At 41.3% G+C, this 24,306-nt stretch overlaps 3 protein-coding genes across 5 annotated transcripts; 2 read left to right on the top strand and 1 right to left on the bottom strand.

Annotated features, from left to right (window-relative positions):
- Positions 1–113: 113 nt before the first annotated feature.
- On the bottom strand, positions 114–10,221 carry LOC134184410 (crossover junction endonuclease EME1-like). 3 transcript variants are annotated; one of them, XM_062652089.1, is made up of 12 exons: positions 9,932–10,220; positions 9,765–9,874; positions 9,298–9,706; positions 9,126–9,233; positions 5,885–5,932; positions 5,640–5,816; positions 5,341–5,555; positions 2,694–2,948; positions 2,570–2,633; positions 721–846; positions 599–655; positions 114–534 (listed from the first exon to the last, which is right to left on the bottom strand). In XM_062652089.1, exons 1-12 carry the CDS (start codon positions 10,124–10,126, stop codon positions 397–399), a joined length of 1,902 nt encoding a protein of 633 aa, XP_062508073.1. In that variant the 5' UTR covers positions 10,127–10,220; the 3' UTR covers positions 114–396. The 3 variants fall into 3 exon arrangements, 2 of the variants coding, with proteins under 2 accessions (XP_062508073.1, XP_062508074.1); XR_009970662.1 differs by having other exon boundaries at positions 519–534; positions 599–664; positions 9,932–10,221; XM_062652090.1 differs by lacking the exons at positions 9,765–9,874; positions 9,932–10,220 and having other exon boundaries at positions 9,298–9,420; positions 9,480–9,630.
- Positions 10,222–19,044: 8,823 nt separating this feature from the next.
- On the top strand, positions 19,045–20,143 carry LOC134184492 (uncharacterized). Its single transcript, XM_062652194.1, has one exon. It carries the CDS (start codon positions 19,073–19,075, stop codon positions 19,901–19,903), a length of 831 nt encoding a protein of 276 aa, XP_062508178.1. The 5' UTR covers positions 19,045–19,072; the 3' UTR covers positions 19,904–20,143.
- Positions 20,144–21,685: 1,542 nt separating this feature from the next.
- On the top strand, positions 21,686–24,275 carry LOC134184751 (52 kDa repressor of the inhibitor of the protein kinase-like). The gene is made up of 2 exons (XM_062652495.1): positions 21,686–22,083; positions 22,277–24,275. The coding sequence occupies exons 1-2, from the start codon at positions 21,686–21,688 to the stop codon at positions 24,273–24,275; spliced, it is 2,397 nt and encodes a 798-aa protein (XP_062508479.1).
- Positions 24,276–24,306: the final 31 nt, after the last annotated feature.

Raw genomic sequence — 24,306 nt, 5'->3', positions numbered from 1 at the left:
TGAGTGTATGAAGACGTTTCTAATTCTCCTACAGAGTCCTTTAAACAACTGGCAATAACATGCCGTTGCAACTTTGTTAAGTTATTGAGAACATGTGTATCTAGTATGTTTCAAATTCAGTAGCATACCATCCATTTTATCATCTTCAGAAGATGATTAGGTAGGATGCATTTTCAGAGAATGAACCCACTAAATAAACAAATCTTGATCCCATAAATTATTGGGAAAATACTAGTTTTAATAAAGACCACTAAATGTTGCAGCAGGCTGCACAAGCACAATGTACAATGTCTGTGTCCTTACGCACAATGTACTTACACAAGTCAGTTTGAGTGTGCCACAATGCAGCTAGATGTAGCTACAAGAGTAATTTCACAGAAAATTTATAACTTAAGCTCATTTTTCTTGGCACTCTTCCACACTGTGCTGCAATTTTGTGTCAGGATGTTGAGAAGTGAAAACTGCATGAATCTTTCTAGATAGCTCAGGACCAACACGTCTGTTTGAGGCCAGAATACCAACTCCACGCTGAACCTATCAATAATCATGAGCAATACATTTCCCATCAAAATGAGGTAGATGTCAACATGAAGCTCACCATGATGTCCTGTAGTAGATTTTGAGCTTCACGTATGCTACCGCAGTTTTTATATGCCTACACAGTCTTGATCAGATAGCTAAACGATACGTCAGAACTAGATTGCAACATATTTAGCTTACTTCTCGTAGCGATCGAACAGAAGTGTAGACAGATGCTATAGCATGAGCAACTTGTGCAGACACACTAGGAAACTGCATCAACTGCTGCTTCCAAAGTGTGCCAAATCCTGACCCATCTTCAAACACCTACAGTAGGACAGCAGCAAGATGTAGCAACTACATCCAGCACTTCAAAGTTATAGCTATAAGAGGCGGGAAAACAATGCAGTGAGTAGAGTTAGTCAACAACAGAGCTGGGATTGACTGCATCTAGTTGTAACATGGCCACTTTAAAACACAACCTATAAAAGGTTCATTCTACTGTCAAAGGCAGAGTAAAGACATGTTTATTCCAAGAGACTTTCTCTCTGGCCAGTGTTCATGACAATAAATGAAGTAACCAAACATCTAAATAGTCAATGACTACATTGTTGCAAAGTGTCATCCTGAGGAAATCAACAATTTGACTTTGAGCTAGGCATGAACCTGCGGTCCTCATTTCCTAACTGTAATAGGCTAATTAAGTCCTTTTGCAAAGTACTTAACAAATGTTATATCATGCACATTATCAATTATGCTATATGGACCATACAAAGCTTACACAGGTCATATTCATGGCATAATGCCCATGATACCGAATAGCGTCCATGCCCATCTATACACGCCCATGTGCAGCAGGTCACAACTTTCTGCTCGAAAAATGCCCATGCCCAAGTCTACGCCCATGCCCATGTGCACACCCAGGATGTGCATGCGTAGAATACATGAAATGGTGTCCGGGAACAGCCGTCGTGTGTGTGTGTGTGTGTGTGTGTGTGTGTGTGTGTGTGTGTGTGTGTGTGTGCTTGATGAGCTGGTGTCAGTGTGTTGAGTGAAAGTGCTTACTGCTACACTCATCTTTTCGTTGCAATTACGGATACTGATGTTGTTAATGGGCTTCAGACCGATGACTCTGGTTTAATTTGCCGATGCTGTACAGATACTAGCACCTTTGATCTTGCATGCAAATGGGGTCATTTGTGGCATAGCTGTCTTCGAGCGTGACTGGCCAAACAGCAGCATATTGCGACCATGTATATATGCCCGGGACCACAATAATGCCCATGCCCTAGTAGATGCCTGGAAAACAAGCATTTCTTTTCTATACGCGTAGGGCATTACTACGGGCAAATACGGTATGTGCCATACAGTCCAGTTGCTTTGTTAAATGCCGATAGACTTGCTACCATAAGCAACTTACACACAACAGTTTTTTAGGTCAACAGCTACATATCAGTCACACATCAGCCTGTGATGCCTACATCCATTACAACAAAGAAAGCATCACCATTCATCATTAAAGAGCCATCGACAGTAGCAAGTATTAATTAAGATGAGGCTGAATGTTATTGTCATACTTTGTTTTGGACCCATCATATATCAATTATGTCATGACTGGTATGATCAACACGGCATTTTTTACACCTCACTTCCGTAACATACATCACCTCAATAAATTGTAGCTCAATTGATCATCTCAAACACATGCTCTAAAGGCCTTGGGTCTACAAATGACATCGACCTGTCAACCATGATAAAACTTTTACCTACATAAGAATTAGCCAACTTTTGAACATATTGCACTGAGAATAGTCAATAAGACGTTGCTTAACTATGGACACTTTTAGCCTCATGAACACTGTAGCTCCCTCTCAAGTAATCTACTAATTCAAAGTTTGATGAAATCATTTGCAATCATCAGCAAAGATGCCAGCAAATGGAGTACTAAGGAACTCATTTAAGGTTAAGACACTAAGTTAGTAATGAGAAACAAGTTATACAGACAGTCTTCTATATCATGCTAATAAATTTACATAACAATAAGGCCCACCTTTACTGTGCCCTTTCCAACGTCACACAAAATAGCTGACAACGCTGTTTGGTTTTTTCTCCGACTGACAAACGATATATAATAAGTTAAATCAACAGTACCAGGGTATGATCAATTAACCTACTCGTACGGGGCATCAGCAACTGCCTTTGTCATTCTAGCCAAATATTGACCAATCTCATGACCAGATTCATACTTGTGTATTTGACATGGAACGTATACACTTAGCTCTGCCAGCACTTCCTCTACATTGACATGTGTCACTGTCGATCCTTCAGCAGATTTCTTTGTCTTTTTCTTAGGTTGACTTGTAGCTACATCATTAGTAGCTTCCAATACAGCACTGCGATATTCACGATTGACTTTCGTCTTCATACGTCTACATATATCACACCAATAACACAACCATAATATAATGTAGTTACGTACAACCCATAATAATACAAAGAACCTCCAACAGCCACTGAGCAATTCCTAATCCTGTTTGTAAACCTTTCTTATAGCAGCATCAATGTCTAGTTAAGTATCTGGTTTAAAACCTACAAACCCTGGGTATGAGAAAATTTAGGAAAGCCACATCACTTTGTGAAGTCTATAACTTTAATGAGATACAAAATTTCTTTGACAGACTCATGTAAAGATTCCATACTAGAAGAATGTATGGCATGCAATAAAATTGTCTGACAATTAATCAGGATTTGCATCATACGTTGTCGCTTGATCCTAGTGTTAGGGTTACGGGTTAGGGTTAGCGTTGTGGTTGTGGAACAAGTTTGTCATTGTAGAGAAAGTCTACTTTCTTGCATAACCACAGGGTTCGCCTAAAGGTTAAACTTTAGAGGCTCTGCCTTTGAGACAAATCAAATAATGAATCTTGAAATCTGACGAGAATGTGTGGTTTCAATAACAGCTGTAGTGACATGTTGAATTCAATTTCTAGCTGTTGCATTGTTGCTACACACACACATGTACTCATAGCTTTTTTTGAAGCAATGTGTTAGCATAGATTTACAATCAGACTAAATTTAGTTCATGTTTTCACTGCATGATGTCTGATTTACAGATTTTTGATTTGGGTGACATAAAAACAGACCAAAGCAGGCCAACAGCACATACACAAAAATGGTGTGTGTGTGTGTGTGTGTGTGTGTGTGTGTGTGTGTGTGTGTGTGTGTGTGTGTGTGTGTGTGTGTGTGCGTGCACGTGTGTGCATGCAAGTGTATGGCCCACCCATCTACCTATACCTAAACTATATACCTAAACTGTAAAACGCCAACAAACTCAAACAGGAAGTTATTTCATATTAATTAAAGAAAACATTGTCCAAATTGCCAAGCACTACCTGCAAAAGAGCAAACCAGGAAATTTGATGGAAAAAGATTTCAGTGGTTAGCTTCAAAGTTTTTGGTGCACAAAAATGTGGAATGAGTTAGCCACTACATGTATATAGCCATTTGCAAATTTAAAGCACTTGTGCTATAGCCCCATATAATTTTTCAGCATCCGCCTCATCTTGCAACTGATCACATGAGTCATTAAGGAGCCTGAGGTCACCCAATTACTACACCATTCCCAGATCAAATTCGTTCCTAGTCACTTCAAATTCACGTTATGTCAATTCAAATTGTACTTTGTCAGTTCAAGTTCATACTTTGTCATTTCAAATTGGCATTATGTCAAATCAGATTCATTCACAATTGATTTCAAATTGGTCAACTGTTATTCATTTCAAATTGGCTAGTGACACATATCTGTACGTCAATTGCACACAACTGCGATTTTACTGATTGGCCACAATAGATTGAAACCAGACATATATACACTTTATTCTGTTAACTGAGCAAATACACTGCATCACAAATGATTTACTACAGTACAAGATGAAACATGACATCAAGTTAATTAAGTCATGTCATGTCATTCCAAGAGGAGATCACATCTGTCCATATTATGATAAAGTTGGCCAGTGCCTTTGACTAAAACAACGAACAACCAGCAGTGGATCTAAAGCTGATTCAACCGCTTCTTTAGCAATTTCTCTCTTCCATAATTTGGCATTTATGTGCTACCTGCATGCGTTGTGCCCGAGAAAGTCTGTCTTCTTGACTGGCTTCACTAATAGTCTAATTAGTAAACAACGCCAAGAGTTTGCTCAATAGCTTAACGCACATCCAAAATACTAGTTAAACTAAGAGCAGTGCAACTGACATGAATCTACACCATAATTAGCATGACACAGTAAATTTGAAACGACTAATGACAGATTCGAAATGACTGAACGAATTTGAAATGACAAGTGGCCAATTTGAAATGACAAAGTATGAACTTCAACTGACAAAGTAGAATTTGAATTGACATAATGCGAATTTGAAGTGACTATGAACGACTTTGATCTGGAAATGGTCGAAATACTGTCACTCTTTAACTACATTTCCAGATCACAATCATCAAAATTAATATTGTGAAATTAAAATTTTTGAGTCAATTTCAGCAATCACTAATAATTTGAAACAAATTCAGAACTTTAAGTTGCATATTACTGATTACTAGTTTGCTACCACTAGATCTGAGAGTTGACTGGCAAGTACAGGGTAGCTCAAACTTTTCTGACCAGTAACACTTAATTAAATACTGTAACAAAAGTTCTATACTATGATTATCAGTTGACCTGCATTCCGTGATTTCCTGGACTGACAGTATGCCAACGTAGACACCAAACACTAAGTATATCTAATACCTGAAATACTTCTAGATTCATTCACTTGTGCTACCTGTAATATTTCTCCAATCCATAGATCACAATAGTGCATCGCTTGGGAGACATGCTGGTAACCAGTTGCTTGACACATTCTTTTGCAGTGGACTGACTGTGATATACGCTGCTCATCTGCTGATGGCAAGAAGCCTCAACCATATTAACAAACTCACTGGCAGGCCACAAAACAACAACTTCGTTTTCTTCTACAAAACGAGTTGGCACTAACACCTTTAAACAGACAAAGACTTGTGTGATACTATAATTAGAAAACTAATTAAAGTTTTCACAAAGTGCTTTGTAGATCCTACATACCTCAGAATAGTCGTGTAACAATTCCTGTTTAAAGATTGCTCTCTGCCATGTGACACTCCAAGGTACATTGGAAGACACAACTTCAACTTTGATCTCAAGCTCATTCAATGTAGCCATTATCTCCAAGCCCACTGACTCTTCGTTGGCAATCAATTTATCAACAACAGCAGTCACATGCTAAAAAATCAATAATACATGTGATCACATCCAGCAGTAGCTAAAGGTAAACCATTTTGTAAAATTACCTTTATACGTTCAGCTTTAGAAGATGCCTTCTGAGCTGCTTTCTTTGCCTAACAATAAACCAAGCATTCTGTTGCATTCAGTTCAAATTTCATTACAGTAGTTTTCATCAAAACCCAGATGTGACAACATCACATAAATGACTTTGGGGCATTTTACAAGAAACTTTGCGATATAACAAAAGTAACTCATATTAACTTTCAAATAAAGACACAGCATTTGGTCCTGATCACTACATGTCATCACTGCCAAACAAAAATGACACATCAATGTCAAACTGAAAATGAGAAATGTCTCCTAACTAAATAATACTCAATCAGATTTGTACATAATATTCTCATAAGCAAATACAATATGTACATGCAAAAGTGAGAACGAACGTCGTGTTAGCGCACAGTGAAAATAGGTAATGCAAATACTCAAGCGTGTGCTACGGTTAGAATGGCTAGGTGATGTGTGGCAGATGGGTGTTATAACATGGTGAAAGAAGGTGTGAGGCTCTTTCGGTTTCCAAAGACCCTGAACAAAGAAGAAAGCGGGCGGAACAAGTTAGACAAACGAGAGAAGCCCCCAAATGATTCTTCTGTCTCGTGTAGTCATCATTTCAAAGCAGACTGCTTTGAAGATAAGCTAGGATTGTACGAGCAGTTTGGTTTAGGCTACCGGGGGGATGAAATTGAGACCGAATGCCGTGTATACTGATTGAGACAATGCAAGGGCTGAGCAGTTGGAAACACCAAGAAAGATAAGATTGGCATACAAAAACATGAAAGACAGAGATTAGGTTGTATGCAGACTTTACAGAAGTGTACATACAGTGATGAATTATTATAAAATTGATGTAAAACTATGAGCTACTGAACAGTTTGTTTATATGGTGGCACAGAATCTTTTAACTGCCGACAAGAGGCATGACAGCTAGTTTACACCACCTTGCTAATTGATGGTAAAAAGTATATCTGTATATCTCCTGTGCAGCAAAGATATCCATTGTTGAACTAAGAATTTTTGTTATAATTGTTTCTTATGAATTGGAGGAGGATCACTTTTGTGTAATGCCATAGTCCTGCTGTATGCAGTCTGCAGAACCACCACATCCAGGCACATGCCAGAAATCCTGGGTGTTCAGCGATGTAATTTGTCAATTACTTCCAAGTATGTCTACACTGACTACCAGAGCTAGGTCAGCAACCACAACTAAACATGTAGCTGTACACCTAAACAAAATTCCACTACTTGACTTTAATATTATCCTAAACTGTTTAATTAAAACCATGATAAATCAAGTAGTCGTTTGTTTTGTTTGTCTTTGAGTGCTACCAGCAATGGTGGTGTCTCACCGGCGACAGGCTCAAAGTTAGACAGCTCCACCTATTCTCCAGCTTCACTTTTTCATTGACTACCGAGCCATTCTCCACATCACCAGTAGGCTCGAGTGTCCAATCGGGCATCTCCTCTGTGGAGGAGAAAGACCGGCTGGAGACATTCGCCACTCAAAGGAAACCGCCGACTCTCTATCCTGCAATCAGGATTTTACATGTTTGGTTAGTGTTTGTGCACGCACGTGAATTCACGATAATTGCTGATAGCAAATGCTTGTCGCTATTGGCTCTCTACTAATGTATTTGTAACTGAGTAGTCAATTGCTTTTACGGTCTGATATCATATTTGTTAGTGTGTGAGTTACACCTGCATGTCGTCTTCTCCTTTGTCTTCCTTTCCTTGCTTCGAGGAAAAGGCAGTGCATGCAAAACAACTTCTAGTCGCTCAGGGTGTTGTGTGTTGCATGCATTGAATGAGTAGACCATCTACAAAGCGTGGTATTTGCACTTAACGCAGGGCGACTAGCAGAGCTATGATTTGCGTACGTTGCGTTCGACGTTTTGTTGGTCACTGTAGTAAGTTTTGAGTCTAGTGCTATCAGAGCAAGAGACAGACAACAAGACAAGCTGAAAAGAGTCGACCCTTTGTTTGTAGACTTAGATGGAACATGTCGAGACTGCAGGCACTTGTGTCAGAGCAAAATTACATTAGCAAAGAGTCAATAGCGACGATGAACAAACATTGAACAGCATTCTAATTGAAGGATAGAGTCAGCGGTTTGTTTCAGTGGTGAATGTCTTCAGCCGGTCTTTCTCCTCCATGGGGGGGGGGGAGATGCGCACTTGAGCCTACATCACCAGTATCTACTCCATACGATACTGAAGGTTCTGCCCACACAGACCGTTTCAAACTGTCATGCAACGACGATTCCAGAGACTGAAATAACCAATGGTGTTTTGCCTGCGAACGATCATACCTCATGAAGATTATGATGGCACAAAGTTTTCTTGAGATCGCCTTCTATCTTCATCACTAAAGCTGCTCGCTTTGTCATATTCACTGCCTGAGCTAGTCATCAATACGTTTTGCACTAACGCGACATCCGTTCTCACTTTTACGTTATAAGTACATGCCCCAAATCCACTGCTTGCAACCAGATGCGATAAACCAGAAGCACATTACGGCAATTTTTTTTATAGAATCCTTGTTCTTAAAATCTAAAATAATTTTCCAGGTATGAACACCTTTAGAACTATCATATAAAACTTTAAAATAATTTTCAATTTTTTGTGTGTCAGTGACCCTTTTATAGCAAACGAGCCACACTAATGCACACACTGCAGTTAATATTTAAGACAATAAATTTGCACAAATGGAAGTACTGTACAAGCTCAGTATTCAAAGATGCTATAAAATTAGATGCCATCTGTGATTTGTAATTCCACGGTAGCCTTAGGTTAGTCTTGTGTGACCAGACTCTACTTGCTGGAAATATGATGGCAAATAGCGTCTTGCTACACAAGACTAGTACAGCTTTAGGTGTGTGGTCAAAATAAAGTACAAGAAAAGAAATCAACTGCCCTTGTGGCTGGGATGGACCGTATGCGGAAATTGCGTCATGTCTGCATCATGTCCGCATCATGTCCTTACCGGAAGTAGACCATCCGTACACACGCAGTGCGGCAGGACAAATGGACAAATCAGCGTGCCGACGCTGCTGGACGGGTGTGATTTCGACTGGCTTGTGCTTGCCTTGCCAAGGATCTCACTCGGGGACTCAACTCGGGCGGGCTTTGTTTCGTCACAGAAGTTGTGTCATGCTAACGGGAAGTAGACTCGGTGCAAGGCGGGGTTTGATTTCCACTACCTACCGTGTGCACTCCGACTTGCAGGGTGGAGGCTAGTCTATCATTAATGCACCTGTTTTTCTGCCTTCTCCTTCACCTTCACAAGTTTTGCTTGTTTCTTCAAGTCTTCTTTAGCACGTTTCAGTTCTAACTTTTCTCTTTCCTTAGCCAGTTTCTTCGCCTAAATTTATCAACAAACAATGTTCATAAGTAAGCTAACGACATGAAAAGATAGCCTAACACACCAGCCTCTCCTGATTTCGCCTCTCTCTTTCAGCTTCCAAAAGCTTCTGTCTCGATCCTTTCATGGAGTCAGAACGATCACTTTCTTGTGAGTCTCCAGTATGTGACCAATCACTACTTGTTGACTGAGAAAAAGTAGTACTGCACTGTGATAAACTGTCAGTTACAATTATAGCATTATTACTGGAATCTTCATCATTCAGACAATAGTTTCCTCTGCTGTGCGACAACAAACTATCTGATTCCACTGTTTCTTTGCGATGATTGAGAGTAGCAAATGGATGATTATTTGTAGATGTACAAACTTTGAGACGTCTTGCAAGAGGCAGTTCTTCTAACACACACACGCTACTGTCTGAGTCTGACTGTTGTTCATCACAAGTATGTAGCGTACAGCTCTTTAATAACGACCTATTCAAATATCCTACTCCCCAACCGTCACAAAGTCACATGAAGAATTGTATCAAACCTGTCGTCATCCACGTTCCAGTTTCCCGACTGAACGGAACCCCTGGCTTGAGTTGGAGGCGTTACATCTATCTCACTAATTTCTTCAGGAAAAAGTTTCTCTGAAAATCTCTACATACAGACTGCTGGAAGTACATCATGAATAATCCCTAGTATCCTTCTGCCTACCTCTAGCTGGTTATCAAGAATGTGATTGATTGTTGCTTCTGTGCTGCCGCTTTTGCGAATATGCCGTCTGATCTCGTCCTTCGACAAGCCAATGTCTGGAAATACTTGCAATACACGATTGACATCACGTTCGCCGACTGCACTAGAAGACACAACATCGAAAGCTGGAAGATCTTCGTCTTCAGACTCTTCCATTCACAACTTGCCGCCGACGTTAGTTGATAATAATAACCAGAGATGCCTCGAGTATCAGACCGTAGATTACGTAACGGCGAGCGTGCTTTTCTCTTACGTTTACTAATTTTTTAAAACAGCTACAGCTTTAGCATGCCGTAAACAGCTAGTCTATTAATTGTAAAATTATTACACTTCAACAAGTACACATAACCGAAAATCAACGTGCACTGTTGGGTAGAGACACGTGTAGGGTGACAGTGCCTCGACCTGGCGAGCTCGGTTTCGTATATACGTATACAGTATGGGTATACCACAGCCAAATTCACTAAGAAATTTGGTATTCTCATAGGTTTTTCCTAGACAACTCCCAACTTGTGTAGGTCAAGCTGTCTAGAGTTTGCGTTAGAAATTTTTGAGCTGTGATTGGAGCAACAGAGAACTCTCTGAAATAAACCGTATGATGAAATGCAGTATATTTCCTAAGACTTAATTAACGATTATCTCATCTAGCCAAAACAATCAATGAATGAAATGTAAAGGTTTCACCTCAACTAAAATCAGCATGAATCAATCATACATCGTACCTGGGAAAGTCCGTTCAGAGAATGGATAGCCTGTGGAAAGCGTTGTCTGGAGATAAGGCCAATTAAGGTAAAAACTGCCATACGGTATGAACTTGCATGGTTGTAATAGAAGTGTACTGAAAGAGCAACAGTGGTTGTCATGCACTGCAAACTATTTGCCTCAGTGTCTCGAGTCGGTGCAGCTATACTAAATATACAGAATATCAGATGGTATTTAAGAACTAACAGTATTAACAGGTTCACTATAATATTACTAGTTATAATGGGAGAAAGGAATTATGGCACATTATTGACTTGCGTGCTCGAGGGCTTTCCCGCAACTAATTAGCCGAGGCGTCCACGTAACTGTGTGACACAAGTACACCTTGTCCAGACTACGTGGGCTTGCGTCAGTACAAGGAGACGAACATGCGCAAGGGCGTAACTAGCATTAAAATTTTACCGAGGCAAATTTATATAAATTAATTAATTAAGCAATAATTTGTCTTTAACCTACTTTATGTATAATGTAAGTAAACATAGCTTCTATAATAACAACTGTCCCAATCTGCGATGTCCTGTACAATCTTCGTAAGACTCTCTCTCTACTCACAGCCACATCTCTATGAATATATGAAAGAGCTAAGCCACTTAGAATGCCCGATCTTTTCTGTTATCTACTAACTGATGCATCTAGCAAAATTTTTGCAACGCCACACCCATTTTATTTACCGAGGCAACTGCCTCGGCTGCCTCATGCCTAGTTACGCCACTGATGCGTATACATGTACGCCTAGAATGTTGTAGGAAACACTGATTCCTTCGGGAAGGTTGCTTCCCCGAATACACAGGGCACAGAAGGATTCTCCTCAAGATCTGACCATGGGGATACCCAGGGGCGTACGCAGAGGGGGTTCGAGGGGGTTCGGACGAACCCCCTCTAGGCGGTAGGTAATGGCGGAATTCGAATTAGGCAATGCCGCATGAGCGCAACTACACAGCACCATTACATATGGGGACAGCAGAAGACACAACGAGACTCCCGATTTTGGATACATTGAAATTATCTGTAAAAAATAATATAAATCTATAAAGTAGTACAGCACTTAACTTTTCGGCAACTTAGTTACGAACCCCCTCTAGAGAAATCCTGCGTACGCCCCTGGATACCTGACACTTCAGTGATGGAGAAGGACACGCCAGTTTCAGAAATGCCTAGGTCAGAACCTGAAGTGAATGATCAAGCGGATGAGACAGATAAGACAGAGTTTGCATCACAACAACAACAGGAACAACCATCTACTGTTACTACTAATGTATGGCGCGCGATGTGTGTCATAATTCCGTCGGCTCGGCTGCGCTAACTCGTCGGCTGGGCTGAGATATCATGTTTCCACAACTAATTTACATCTCAGCCCAGCCGACGACACGCGTCAAGTGTGTCATAATTCCGTCGGCTGGGCTGCGATATCATCGATCAAAAGTCGTAAATGGCGCGCCATGTGTGTCAAAAGTCGTTTCGTCGGCTCATTGATGTCGTTTCGTCGGCTGGTTGATGTCGATTCGTCGGCTGGTTGATGTCGTTTCGTCGGCTGGATGATGTCGATTCGTCGGCTGGTTGATGTCGTTTCGTCGGCTGGTTGATGTCGTTTCGTCGGCTCATTGATGTCAGCGGGGGGCCTCAGGGTGCGTGACCATTTCGTCCATTCCATTTTCAACAATTGAATAAATATTGAATTAGAAATTGAAAATAGCCTAGAAGTTGCTTGTAATCTCAATATTCAATTCTATTAAAAATTAAAATTGACTGATTGACAAACTATGATTATCTGCGGATTATAATAAATATTGAAAACATACTTAATTTCTAACCAATTTCTATTTCAATTCAATGCAATATTGAAATTGCAAGCACGTTAGTTTAATTCTCAATGTTAAATTCAATAATCAATTTAAATTTAATTTAATTTTAAATTTTATTTTTATTTTAATTTAAATTTTTAAAATTAAATTTTGAATTTTGAATTTGCATGGCCAATTGGTCCATTCCATTTTTAATTTTTGAGACAAATTAAAAATTGAATGTCAAATTAAAAATTGACTGGCGTTGTTTGCTCTTACCTGCGAATTTTCAACACTTGCTGTGTCCACTGTGGACGCGGGCCCGCCACACGCGGGGAAGTCCCTAAAGGCTGTATAAAGGCTTTCTTATAACAGGCACCCTAGTGGATACAACAAGCTACGACGTGTTAATTAACATGCGTACATCTCTAGACAACAATGTTTACAACAACGTGTAGATGTGCCTGTACAGGCCTGTAAGAACCTTATCATAACACAAAGTGTTTACCTGTGAATTGTTGATCTGTTGTATCCACTAAGGTTAGTGTCTCTAGGGACTTCCCCGCGTGTGGCGGGCCCGCGTCCACAGTGGACACAGCAAGTGTTGAAAATTCGCAGGTAAAAGCAAACAAAGTCAGTCAATTTTTAATTTGACATTCAATTTTTAATTTGTCTCAAAAATTAAAAATGGAATGGACAAATTGGCCATGCAAATTCAAAATTTAAAATTTAATTTTAAAAATTTAAATTTAAAATAAAAATAAAATTTAAAATTAAATTAAATTTAAATTGATTATTAAATTTAACATTGAAAATTAAACTAACGTGCTTGCAATTTCAATATTGCATTGAATTGAAATAGAAAATTGTTTAGAAATTAAGTATGTTTTCAATATTTATTATAATCCGCAGATAATTATAGTTTGTCAATCAGTCAATTTTAATTTTTAATAGAATTGAATATTGAGATTACAAGCAACTTATAGGCTATTTTCAATTTCTAATTCAATATTTATTCAATTGTTGAAAATGGAATGGACGAAATGGTCACGCACCCTGAGGCCCCCCGCTGACATCTATGAGCCGACGAAACGACATCAACCAGCCGACGAAACGACATCAACCAGCCGACGAATCGACATCAACCAGCCGACGAAACGACTTTTGACACAGATGGCGCGCCATGTGTGTCAAAAGTCGTTTAAATGGCGCGCCATGTGTGTCAAAAGTCGTTTCGTCGGCTGGTTGATGTCGTTTCGTCGGCTCATTGATGTCGTTTCGTCGGCTGGTCGATGATATCGCAGCCCAGCCGACGGAATTATGACACACTTGACGCGTGTCGTCGGCTGGGCTGAGATGTAAATTAGTTGTGGAAACATGATATCTCAGCCCAGCCGACGAGTTAGCGCAGCCCAGCCGACGGAATTATGACACACATCGCGCGCCATAATTTAGCATTGTGTGTCAACTCCAAATGGCATTGAGCTGACTATTCACCATATTGAGCTCATCTTACAACAAAACCCAGAATGGATAGCAATACAAACTGACATAAAAATGCATTCAATTCTGTTAGCAAACATCACTTAGTTCAGAATTTGTCAACGTCGTTTCCTGAGCTATCAAGTCATGTTTTCCAGATGTATGGGTCTCCAAGCTTCCTGATTTTCATGCAAGGCACATCATCAGTATTCCTTTCATTAGAGAAAGGGGTCCACCAAGGAGATCCCTTGGGTCCTGCTCTTTTCGCGACAGCAATTCACCCAGTTTTGAAGGAATTGCAAAGGCGCTATCCTAGGATTCATCTCCTTGCTTATCTGGATGATGTATTCCTATTGGGTTCATCAGGTGTTTTGTCTGCATTTCATGATCTCAAGAATAGCTTATCGATCTGCTCTGTTGGTTGATGTTGCCGATCACAAATGTAAGATCTTCTGTTCGTCCGCCACTGCTGTTGTTTGTGACACTGCTCAAATTCCGAAGGTTGCCTCTTCCTATAGGAGCTCCAATTGAAACAACGTCTTATGTCACTTCTGTTTGTTAATTGTAACACGGCTCAGTCTGAATCCAAATTGTGTAACCAGCTCTTGAAATTGGATGATGCTCAGGCTGCCAACCTATTGCTACGTAAGTGTTACGTCTCAAGATCTAGACTGAATAATCTGGCAAGAGCTGTTCGTCCTAGCTGATCTTCTGGTCCCAGCCTCAACTATTCATGATTCACAAACACGCTCAACCGTTATCGTCTCATAAGCTATGATTCATTGCCTGACAACACCTGACAGCAAATTTCTCTTCCAATCATTATGGGAGGATATTGGCTTGACGTACATCTTTACCATCTGTTTCTGGCCCTGCATTTGTCGCGTCTTGGGCTCATGCAGCTGTCGAATAGAACTTTCGTTTCAATCTATATTACCATCCATCGATAGTTTCGTCAAATCATCAGATGGTCCAATTGGTAGGGTTTTGTCTGAATGTCTCCAGGATGACACGTCTTTCAGCAATTGTTTGTCTGGTGTTGGTAAGTTGCAGTTTCAGCTTTCCAAACGTCAAGCTCGAGTCAATTCAGAGAATCTTTTGTTCAGTGCTGCTACAGTAGGTGACGCTGCACGAATGAGATCTGTCCAGGGCAAGAGCGTAGGTGCCTGCATGGTTGTCTGCCTTACCAACCGATCAAGAGTGCACACTCTCTACTTACGATTTTCGTTTGGCGACTCTTATTTGTTTGGGGATGTCCATTCTTCTGCCTAATTGGTCTAGATCATGTAACTGTGGCGCTCAGCTGGACAACAACGGTGAATTATCACCTGCTGACCTGCAAAACAGGCGGAGGGCCAGTTTGGTCCCATGACACCATTGCTGCTACTTGGGGATCGAGATTGCCTTCGAGACGTACATGCACACTTCAAGCGAGAACCAAGACATCTTCATTCTAGCTCTGATTGTAGACCCGATCTTGTAGTGTTTGACTCAGCTTCAGGAGCTAATGTCGGATTAAATATTGCACTATAGCTCATCCTGGGAGCTCAGATGCCTAGCTTCCCCGAGTCAGCTGAGATTGATGGAGCAGCAGCCAAGCGGCGAGAAGAGAGAATTAAAGTACTCCAGATACAAGAAAGAGAGACTTCCTAGTAGCACGTCTGTTTCCCTGATTCCTTTACTACAAAAAAACGGGGCGAAGGGGCATGGAAGTTCCTTCAAAAGTTGGCAGAGCAGCCGTCAGATGAATTTGGTCGACCCAATCCTCCAGCATTCTTAGATTTTTGGAGGAAAAGATTTGCAATCCAACTGCAAAGATGTAATGCCAGCGTCATCAGAAGAATTAAAAGCGTCGGCACTCTGTGCAACTGAAGAATTTAAACTGGACTCTAGTAGCACCCAGTTTTTCAGCCATTAGTTAGCTGAAAGCTGGGTACTGTAGTAGCATAAATTATTAGCTGCTATGTGTACACATGCGTGTATTTTCATGTAGCTTGCAAACTTTACTTTTGCCTTCTGCTGACATGCATTATAGTTTGATGTTTGAAATATGTGTATTGACAAACAGACAGACAGACAGACAGACAGACAGACTGCATGCACATTAGGTTTAAAGGTATAATGGCCTCATGGGCCTAGTGAACTCACTTTCAAAGGTTAACTTGCTATTAGCTACTTTATTTAGCCTGTAATAGTGATCATGTTTGAAAATATACTGCCATTGACAGACAGACAGACAGACAGACAGACAGACAGACAGACAGACAGACAGACAGAATATTGCTTTGCCTAAGTCTTCAGGAGATGTAAGGCCCATTGCAATAGGTAAAGTTTTTCGACGAATATCTGCAAAGACTATCTGTTCTCAATACAAGGACTCGTTTAGTAAATTCTTTGCTCCTTTACAGTATGGCATTGCCACAGATGTTGGAGCCGATCTTTTGGTTCATTACGTTCAGTTGTTGCTAGATTCTCATAAAGATTGGGTGTTCATGAAGACTGATGCCCATTAAGAACGCCTTTAACTGTTAAAAAGTCTCATCTACTTACTTAGGTCTCAAACCTCTTTCCTGAGATGTTTCTCCATGTCAACTAAATGTAGGCAGGCTTTGGTCCCCTTATCTACTTGCAAGGAGACAGCCCTGTCATACCGTCTTCTGAAGAAGGCATATATCAAGGGGATCCTTTGAGTCCAGTTTTGTTTGCTACTGAAATTCAGGATGAGTTGACCAAATTGCAGAACGATCATCCTTGTGTAATGGTCTTGGCATATCTAGATGATGTGTTTCTGGTAGGCCTTTCTGCTAATGTCTTGGCAGTCTTTGAAGACCTGCATGAAGCCTATGTTCCATGATATTGGTTTGGACATTAAGGACACCAAATGTGAAATTTACAACCCTTTGTCTGTTGAGATCGAGTCACATACATCTATTCCTATCGCAACAAAGGAATATCTATTCTGGGAACTCATGTTAGAAAGGAAGATTTCATGTCACAGGCGTGTGTTACTATTGCAAAACATGGAGAAAATTTATGCCATCAATTACTCACTTTAGGAACTCAGGAAGCTATGTTATCACTAAGATCCTGTCACTTACCAAGAATGTTTACTTATCTCGAAGTGTCAAACCCAAAAGTATGCTAGCTGCTGTTCTTCACGATCATCTATCTCACTCCACGTTTTCAAATTTGTTACAAATTTCTGCTCTTACTGATGAAAAGTGGAAGCAAGCGACCTTGCCTATCTGGTGGTTTCGGCTTGACATCATTACAAGAAATATCAAACTTGATTTTTGTGTCCTCATGGACTCATTCTGTGCACGAGCTGCCAAAACGTTTCGCAGCTTTAGAACCTCAGATTGACGTTTTATTATCCTCGAAGAGTCCTGAAATTCTGTACGCCACGTTCTTTATAAATGTTTAGGTCCTGATCAATCAATAAATAAATGATCTATTGTCTATTACTAAGCATCTGCAGCATCATCTGAGAGATAAGGTCATGAAACCTCACGTCAATATTTTGTTGGATAAAGAATCTGGAAAGAATTCAGCACGATTACGTTCCTTGAAAGGAAAACGTGCAGGTTCTAGGCTAAATGCTATTCCATCAACCCAGAATCTTGCAATCTTACCGGGAAATTTCCGCTTGGCGACATTCATAAGGTTAGGTATGGCGATGCCTTTGCCCTTGTTGGCAGATGAGTGCGAATGTGAATGCGGAAAAACGATTGATAGAGAAGGCCGGGTATCATCTGTTGACTTGTAAAGTTGAAGATGGACCAGTGCTGTCTCACAACTGTATGGTTTCTGTGTGGACAGATTGTCTCAGCCAGCTACATGTACCATAATACATTGAGCCTAAAGATCGCAACACCACTTCCAGCAGAAGGCCAGACATCTATGTTTCGGAATCATTCTGCATGCCAGCAGCAGAATTAGACATTGCTCTATCACATCCATTCAGCAAAGATATCCTATCTAGAGCTGCTGATATTCATGGGGCTGCGGCATCCAGAAGAGAAAAGATTAAACATGCAAAGTATGATTCCCAACTGCTACCAGGAGAGTATGCACCAACAGCAATCCGTTTGGTATTTGAATGTTACGGCAGATGGGGTAATGAGGCAGTTTTTGAAGACTCTTTCTCTCATGTCTTATGATGAGGACGGTCGTCAGAATGCATCCATGCAATTTTACAACATATTGATATGATATGATATGATATGATATGATATGATATGATATATTTCTGTCGCACCTATATTGGAGACAACGTTTATCAGTTCTGCAGTTTCAACAATGTAACGCCAGAGTGATTTCCAGGAAGACATCCTGCTTAATGGAACATACAAGGAAAATCAAGAGAATAAACAATATACACAATTATTAAAGTACTTTACTGTACAGCCCTGTAGAGGGCTGGTTTCTGTAAAGTTGTAGTTTGGTAGAAATTTTGTGCGATTGGGACAGTAGAGTTGCTTAGCTGTATTGAATGTAGATTTCAATGTTAAAAATATATGTATTGGACAGACAGACAGACAGACAGACAGACAAACAGACAGACAGACAGACAGACAGACAGACAGACAGACAGACAGACAGACAGACAGAATCTGAATTATATTATAACCCATTACAGAGAACAGAGATACAAAGCAAAAGCGATGGCAGACCAGATTATACGCGCTAAGCAATTGCTGTAAAAAAGTTATTTAATAATTAACTCTGACTAAATTCTTCACTTAAATTTCTTAGCCATATTACGAACAATATATTCAAGTCTTTCTAACTACTAGTATTACTTAAAATTAAAAAGACTAGCCTAGTTAATTAATTGACTAGAATGTTCATTGTTGTCATCTTACCTACGAACTCAAATGGGTAATTGTGCATCGTTAATTTAATTAACTCTAGAAATAAGTTACCAAATTTTTATCGAAAATTGTCTTTCCACCCTCGAGTTTCACCATCGAGTTCTTTGATAAGTCCTAGGGAATATCTTTTGTGGCTGCTAGCTCGATGTCTCGGCAACTGCGCATGCGTCTCTGAAACGGCTCTGATACTTGAGTAGTACATCATGCCAAGGGCAAAGAACAAGCGTCACATTTTACATCCACAAGCAGTTCAGCCTACCCGAAGTGCAGGACAACGTCAGCGATCAGGAGGACTCCCAGCGAGAGGTACGACTGGTTCTGTCGCCGACAACGTTTTGGCCAAGCGAGCGATCGTCGAGGCCTTACAGAAGTCTTACCAGACACACGAACGAACAGTAGATGCGGCTTCTATGTCCAAGTACATGAGAAACCAGTTTGCATTCTATGGCTTGAGATGTCCACAGAGGAGAGAACTAGACAGGCAGGTCTTGTCTAGGCAAAGGTCATTCGATCAGGGTCTACTAACGTCCATTGCTACTGAACTATGGCAGAAAGATCAGCGAGAGTTTCAGTACTTTGTTGTAGATTTGCTGTCAAAGAAGGTGAGAGACTTTGTTGGTTCAAGTAGCAGTCACTTCAAGCAAGCATCATCATGTTTATTGATATTGCTGACTACTAAGAGCTGGTGGGATACGGTGGATCTTTTAGCATCTGGTGTTGTGGGACCTTTAGTAATGAAACACGGTTCTGTTGGTATTGATCTTGTGGAGGAATGGATTCAGGGGGATAACATGTGGTTGAGGAGAACTGCATTGTTGCATCAACTGAAATACAAGGAGAAAACAGATTCTGATCGTCTGTTTCGGTTTTGCTTGCAGTGTGCCCATGAAGAAGAAGTGTTCATTCGAAAAGCCATTGGGTGGGCATTGAGGGAGTATCATAAAGTCGATCCTGGAGCCGTGGAACGCTTTGTGAGGAGAAATGCAAGCAATCTGTCAGCACTGAGCAAGAAAGAAGCACTGAAGCACACATAGAGGTCATTGTCAGCTAGTGATTATTGACATGTTAATTTAAGGAGTAGATTATACAGTAAGTTTTTACATTGGCGACACAGAAACACAGCTGTCATTGGTAATAGCTACTGAAAATGAAGTTACAAGATTTGCCATAGGAACGTGTTGTAAACCTTATGTAGTCTAGTTGATTGACTAATAGTGGCTGATCTAGATGGTGGGAAATACTTTGTGTGATTTTATTCTGAGTCTTATAGCAGCTATGAGCATTGGTGTCCAAGTTTGTTTGAAATGGTTGGCACTGCATTTGCAGTGTCAAACACTTACTTGCTACTGGGCCAGGGGCATGCCAGCATTCCGTGTTTGGGAGGGGGGGGGGGGGAGAGCACAGATCAATGTATTTTATAGATTTGACTGCTGTTGGTTCCTGTATAAGTACATATATGTGTAAGTATATATGTATGTCATTGTGTGTATTTACATGAGAAAATGTAACCCTTCTGTTTATGTTGAAACCAACTCCCAGTGAACGCTTTAGATAGTGGCTGCGTTTAGGCATACCATGAGGATGCAAATACAGTAACAGATGATGGGAAGAAAAGACATTAATTAATTAATTAATAGCTCCTGGAGACCACTTGCAGAAAGAAAAAGAGTTGTAAATATATGTTAACTTAAAGCTCCAATGCCCGGCTTCGCCCGGGTAATAGTTTAATCACACAAATTATTGATTTGCAGACACTGTTTGCTATTAATGACAGACAGATAGGACAGACAGACAGACAGACAGACAGACAGGTCGCCTTTATAGATAGAGATTATAGCAGAAAGTATCTAAAAATGCGTTTAATGGTTGGAGAGGCAGACGGGGTGTAGCCAGGTCACGTACAGTTTGTATAGAGAGATCTTGTAGATTTCCAAACTCTGCTGTGTCACAGGGTACGGTAGTACCCTGTATGTAGGGATTGACCAGGTTGTGTGGGCGTGGTCAGATTTTAGGCCTTCAGAAATCTCCTTAAAACGAGGCTAAATATCTTGAAAACGACAGATAGAAAACTTTACAAGTTCAACTACGCTTGACTGCTTCTGAATTGATCTCAGTTTGCCTTCAGAAGGAGAAAAACGCTCGTCAATTTCGGAGTTTTCGCTGGATTTTGTCTTCTTTCTTCTTCTTCTTTTTCTTCTTTTTCGTCACGCATAACTCTTTAACTACTGCATATGTAAAGCTAAAACTTTGGGGAAAGACGTAGAATAAGCCGACCTGTATTCTTTTGATGATAGAAAAAAGAAATATCTAAGAAAAAAGACTTGTGGAATGGATTTGAACCTGCTACCCTACTTACGTTCAACAGCAATTGTTGTAAGCAATTGTTAGCAAACAATAACCAGACAGCCAATCACAAGCTCTTGCTACGTTGCATGAAGCAGTATAGGGTACACAGTGGCGGATCCAGGGATAGGCGCGAGAGGCGCGCGCCTGTACCTCACACGTCTTCGACTGCTGGTAGTGCGCGTTTCATCGACTCCCACGTATCGTTTGGGCTAACGTGCACGTGTGTTTCATGCATGAACTCGAGCTCTGGAACTTTAGCGCGCCAGTTTGGCACAAAGCACACGAGCTTGTCTTGGACTACTAGTGTTCTTCGGTAGCCTCGCGTAGCCAGACCCTACAGTACTCGCTTCGCTTTGCTTTAGCGGGTAAGGTCTGGCTACGCGAGACTAGTTCTACGGAAGTTGCGAGAACTTTCCACAGGAGGGTCGACTATCTAGTTTTCGTTGTTGGCGGAGAGAAGTCATTGAAAGATGTACGGTCATGAGCGTCCTCCTAAGCAGAGGGCTGCTGATCAGAGGAGCTTGGCAGAAATGTTTCAGCCAGCGAAGAGAGTATCCCAGGAGTGTAGAGATGCGGCCACTAGTACAAGTGTTAACTGTATCTCGGACGACAGTCAAAGTGGGGTTGCTGCTGGTGAGGACGATGACAGTGTGCAGACAGTAAGTGACGGAGTTGGTAATATGAAGTCTGGAGGTGGTAGTCAGGACGTGGTTGCGACAACTGCAGAGGTTGTTAGTGATAGTGACCATGGATCATTCTTGGAGGCTGTAGCTACAGCCATGGAAGGGAAAGCACTCAGTGATGAGGACAAGGTGAAAGTGATTGCTAGGAGAAAACCAAGCGAGCAGACAATATTGCCTTTTAGGAAGTATGTTGATAAGCGCAGGAAGAGGCTACTCAGAGAGATTTGTCCAGAAAAAGTGGTTTGACCAATTTGATTGGCTAGGATACTATGGCAAACGCAAGGAAGAAGGCCTCTTTTGTTTGCCCTGCGTATTATTTCCTACCGTTTATCGAGAGGGATCATGCCGTGGTGATAATTTTGTTGTCCGTCTTCACAGGGATTGGAAGAATCTTATTGCTGATGCTGCTGAGCATGAATCTACCCAGTACCACAGAAATGCTGCTGCCAAGTTGCTGGCATTTCTTAGTACTGACAAGCACCCTTCTGAGAGGATAGACCTGATGCAGTCTCAAGCAGCTACAGAAAGGGTATCTGCCAATCGTTGTATACTGTTGTCTGTTCTGAGGTGTTTAGAACTAGCTGCACGTGAAGGTGTAGCGCTGCGCGGTCACCGTGATGACCTTACATATGATCATTCACCTCAAGGTAACTTCATGGCGTTTGTGAAGTTTGCTATCGATTCTGGCGATATTGTCCTGAAGGAGCACCTTGAGTGTTGTTCTCGTAATGCCACCTACATGTCGAAAACTACCCAGAATGACCTCATGAAATTGATGGCAGATGACATAATTCAGCAAATAGTGGATAATGTAAAAAGTAGTCTGTTTTTTGCTGTGCTGGCAGATGAAGTAAGAGATGTAAGTGGGTGGGAGCAGTTGGCAGTGTCTCTTAGATACATGAAGGACAACAAGGCAGAAGAGAAGTTGATTAAGTTCATTGCTTGCAGCTTTGGGACAGGTAGTAGCATCTGTGCTGAGATACGGAATGCCTTGAGGCAGCTTGGTCTTGATGTAACACGTTGTCGAGCCCAGGCCTATGATGGTGCTGGTGCTATGTCTGGCCACCTTAACGGTTGCCAGAAGAATTTTCGAGACCACGTACCCCGGGCACAGTACTATCACTGCTGCAGTCACCAACTGAACTTGGCGTTGACAAAGTCTTGTAATGTGTCTGAAGTTCACTGCATGCTTTCCGACTTGAAGGCTGTTGGGCTCTTCTTCAAGTACTCCCCAAAACGGCAACGTACATTAGAGCAGAGTGTTGAACAAGAAAACACCAAGCGGACATCTGCCGGTGAAAAGCCAATCAGAGCTCAGAAGCTAAAGCTACTGTGTGAAACTCGCTGGGTAGAACGGCATACTGCCTTAAAAGACTTCAGAGATATGTACTTTGCCTTAGTCCACTGCCTCCAAGTTATTTCAGGCCAGATCATTGCCACTCCAACTGCTGCCTCTAAGTACGATGCGAAGTCTGTCACTGAGGCAAATGGCCTCCTCCGCTTGATAACGTCAGATTCATTCATCGTAGCTCTGCACTGCTGCACATATCTGTTCGGTTACACAAAGTGTCTGAGTGTTCTACTGCAAGGATCGCAATTGGATGTGCTGGAGGCATATGGTGAAATCAACCAAGTTCTAGGTCTGTTAGAAGAGATCAGAAGTAACAGTGAGAGAGAATTCTCTTCAATTTTCGCCTCTGCATCAGCAGTTACATCCCGTGTCTTAGACCAAGAACATCCACAAGTTCCTCGCTTAGCTGCACGACAGACACTACGCAGCAATCATCCTGCATCAACTCCAGAGAGCTACTGGCGGAGAGCTGTCTTCATTCCATTCATTGACAGCATGATCAGTGAACTTGGCAGTAGGTTCACTGACATGAGCCATGCATCAGTGCAAGGACTGCTGCTCCTGCCAAAACACTGCCAGAGCCTCACTCCTCACCACCAGGCAGCTATCCTGAAGGCTTATGCTCCAGATTTGCCTGATGACCCAACTTTCGAGGCCGAGATACGCCGATGGAAGAGGAAGTGGGAGTATGCAGGTGCTGCTACCTTACCAACCAGTGTTACAGAGACGCTGGGTGCCGTGAATGAAGTGGCATATCCCAACATTGTCTGCATTCTTCGCCTGTTGTTGATAATACCCGTCACCACAGCCACAGTTGAAAGAGCGAACTCTGCACTAAAGCTGATCAAAACAGACCTGCGGAGCACGATGGCAGAAGACAGGCTAAATGCGCTAGTGCTCATGTTTGTCCACAAGGACTTGTCTGTCAACCATGAGCGTGTGATAGACTCTTTTGCGAAGGCATATCCGAGACGCTTGCTGTTCCTGGATCCAACTGCTACAACAGAAGAAGCACAATCACAGTGACGGTGACATTGTTTTCAGTGATGGTTGTATT

Source organism: Corticium candelabrum, chromosome 9, assembly GCF_963422355.1.
Source record: "Corticium candelabrum chromosome 9, ooCorCand1.1, whole genome shotgun sequence".
Taxonomy (NCBI): domain Eukaryota; kingdom Metazoa; phylum Porifera; class Homoscleromorpha; order Homosclerophorida; family Plakinidae; genus Corticium; species Corticium candelabrum.
The sequence above is the reverse complement of the archived record's forward strand: the minus strand, read 5'-3'. Positions and strand labels throughout refer to the sequence as shown.

Coding starts and splice junctions, on each gene's coding strand:
- LOC134184410 (XM_062652089.1), bottom strand. CDS start 10,126: ATGGAAGAGTCTGAAGACGAAGATCTTCCAGCTTTCGATGTTGTGTCT. Junction 5,933..9,125: donor AGGAGAAGGCAGAAAAACAG/GTGCATTAATGA, acceptor GTTTATTGTTAG/GCAAAGAAAGCAGCTCAGAA. Junction 5,556..5,639: donor TGTTACACGACTATTCTGAG/GTATGTAGGATC, acceptor GTCTGTTTAAAG/GTGTTAGTGCCAACTCGTTT.
- LOC134184492 (XM_062652194.1), top strand. CDS start 19,073: ATGCCAAGGGCAAAGAACAAGCGTCACATTTTACATCCACAAGCAGTT.
- LOC134184751 (XM_062652495.1), top strand. CDS start 21,686: ATGTACGGTCATGAGCGTCCTCCTAAGCAGAGGGCTGCTGATCAGAGG. Junction 22,084..22,276: donor ACAATATTGCCTTTTAGGAA/GTATGTTGATAA, acceptor CCGTCTTCACAG/GGATTGGAAGAATCTTATTG.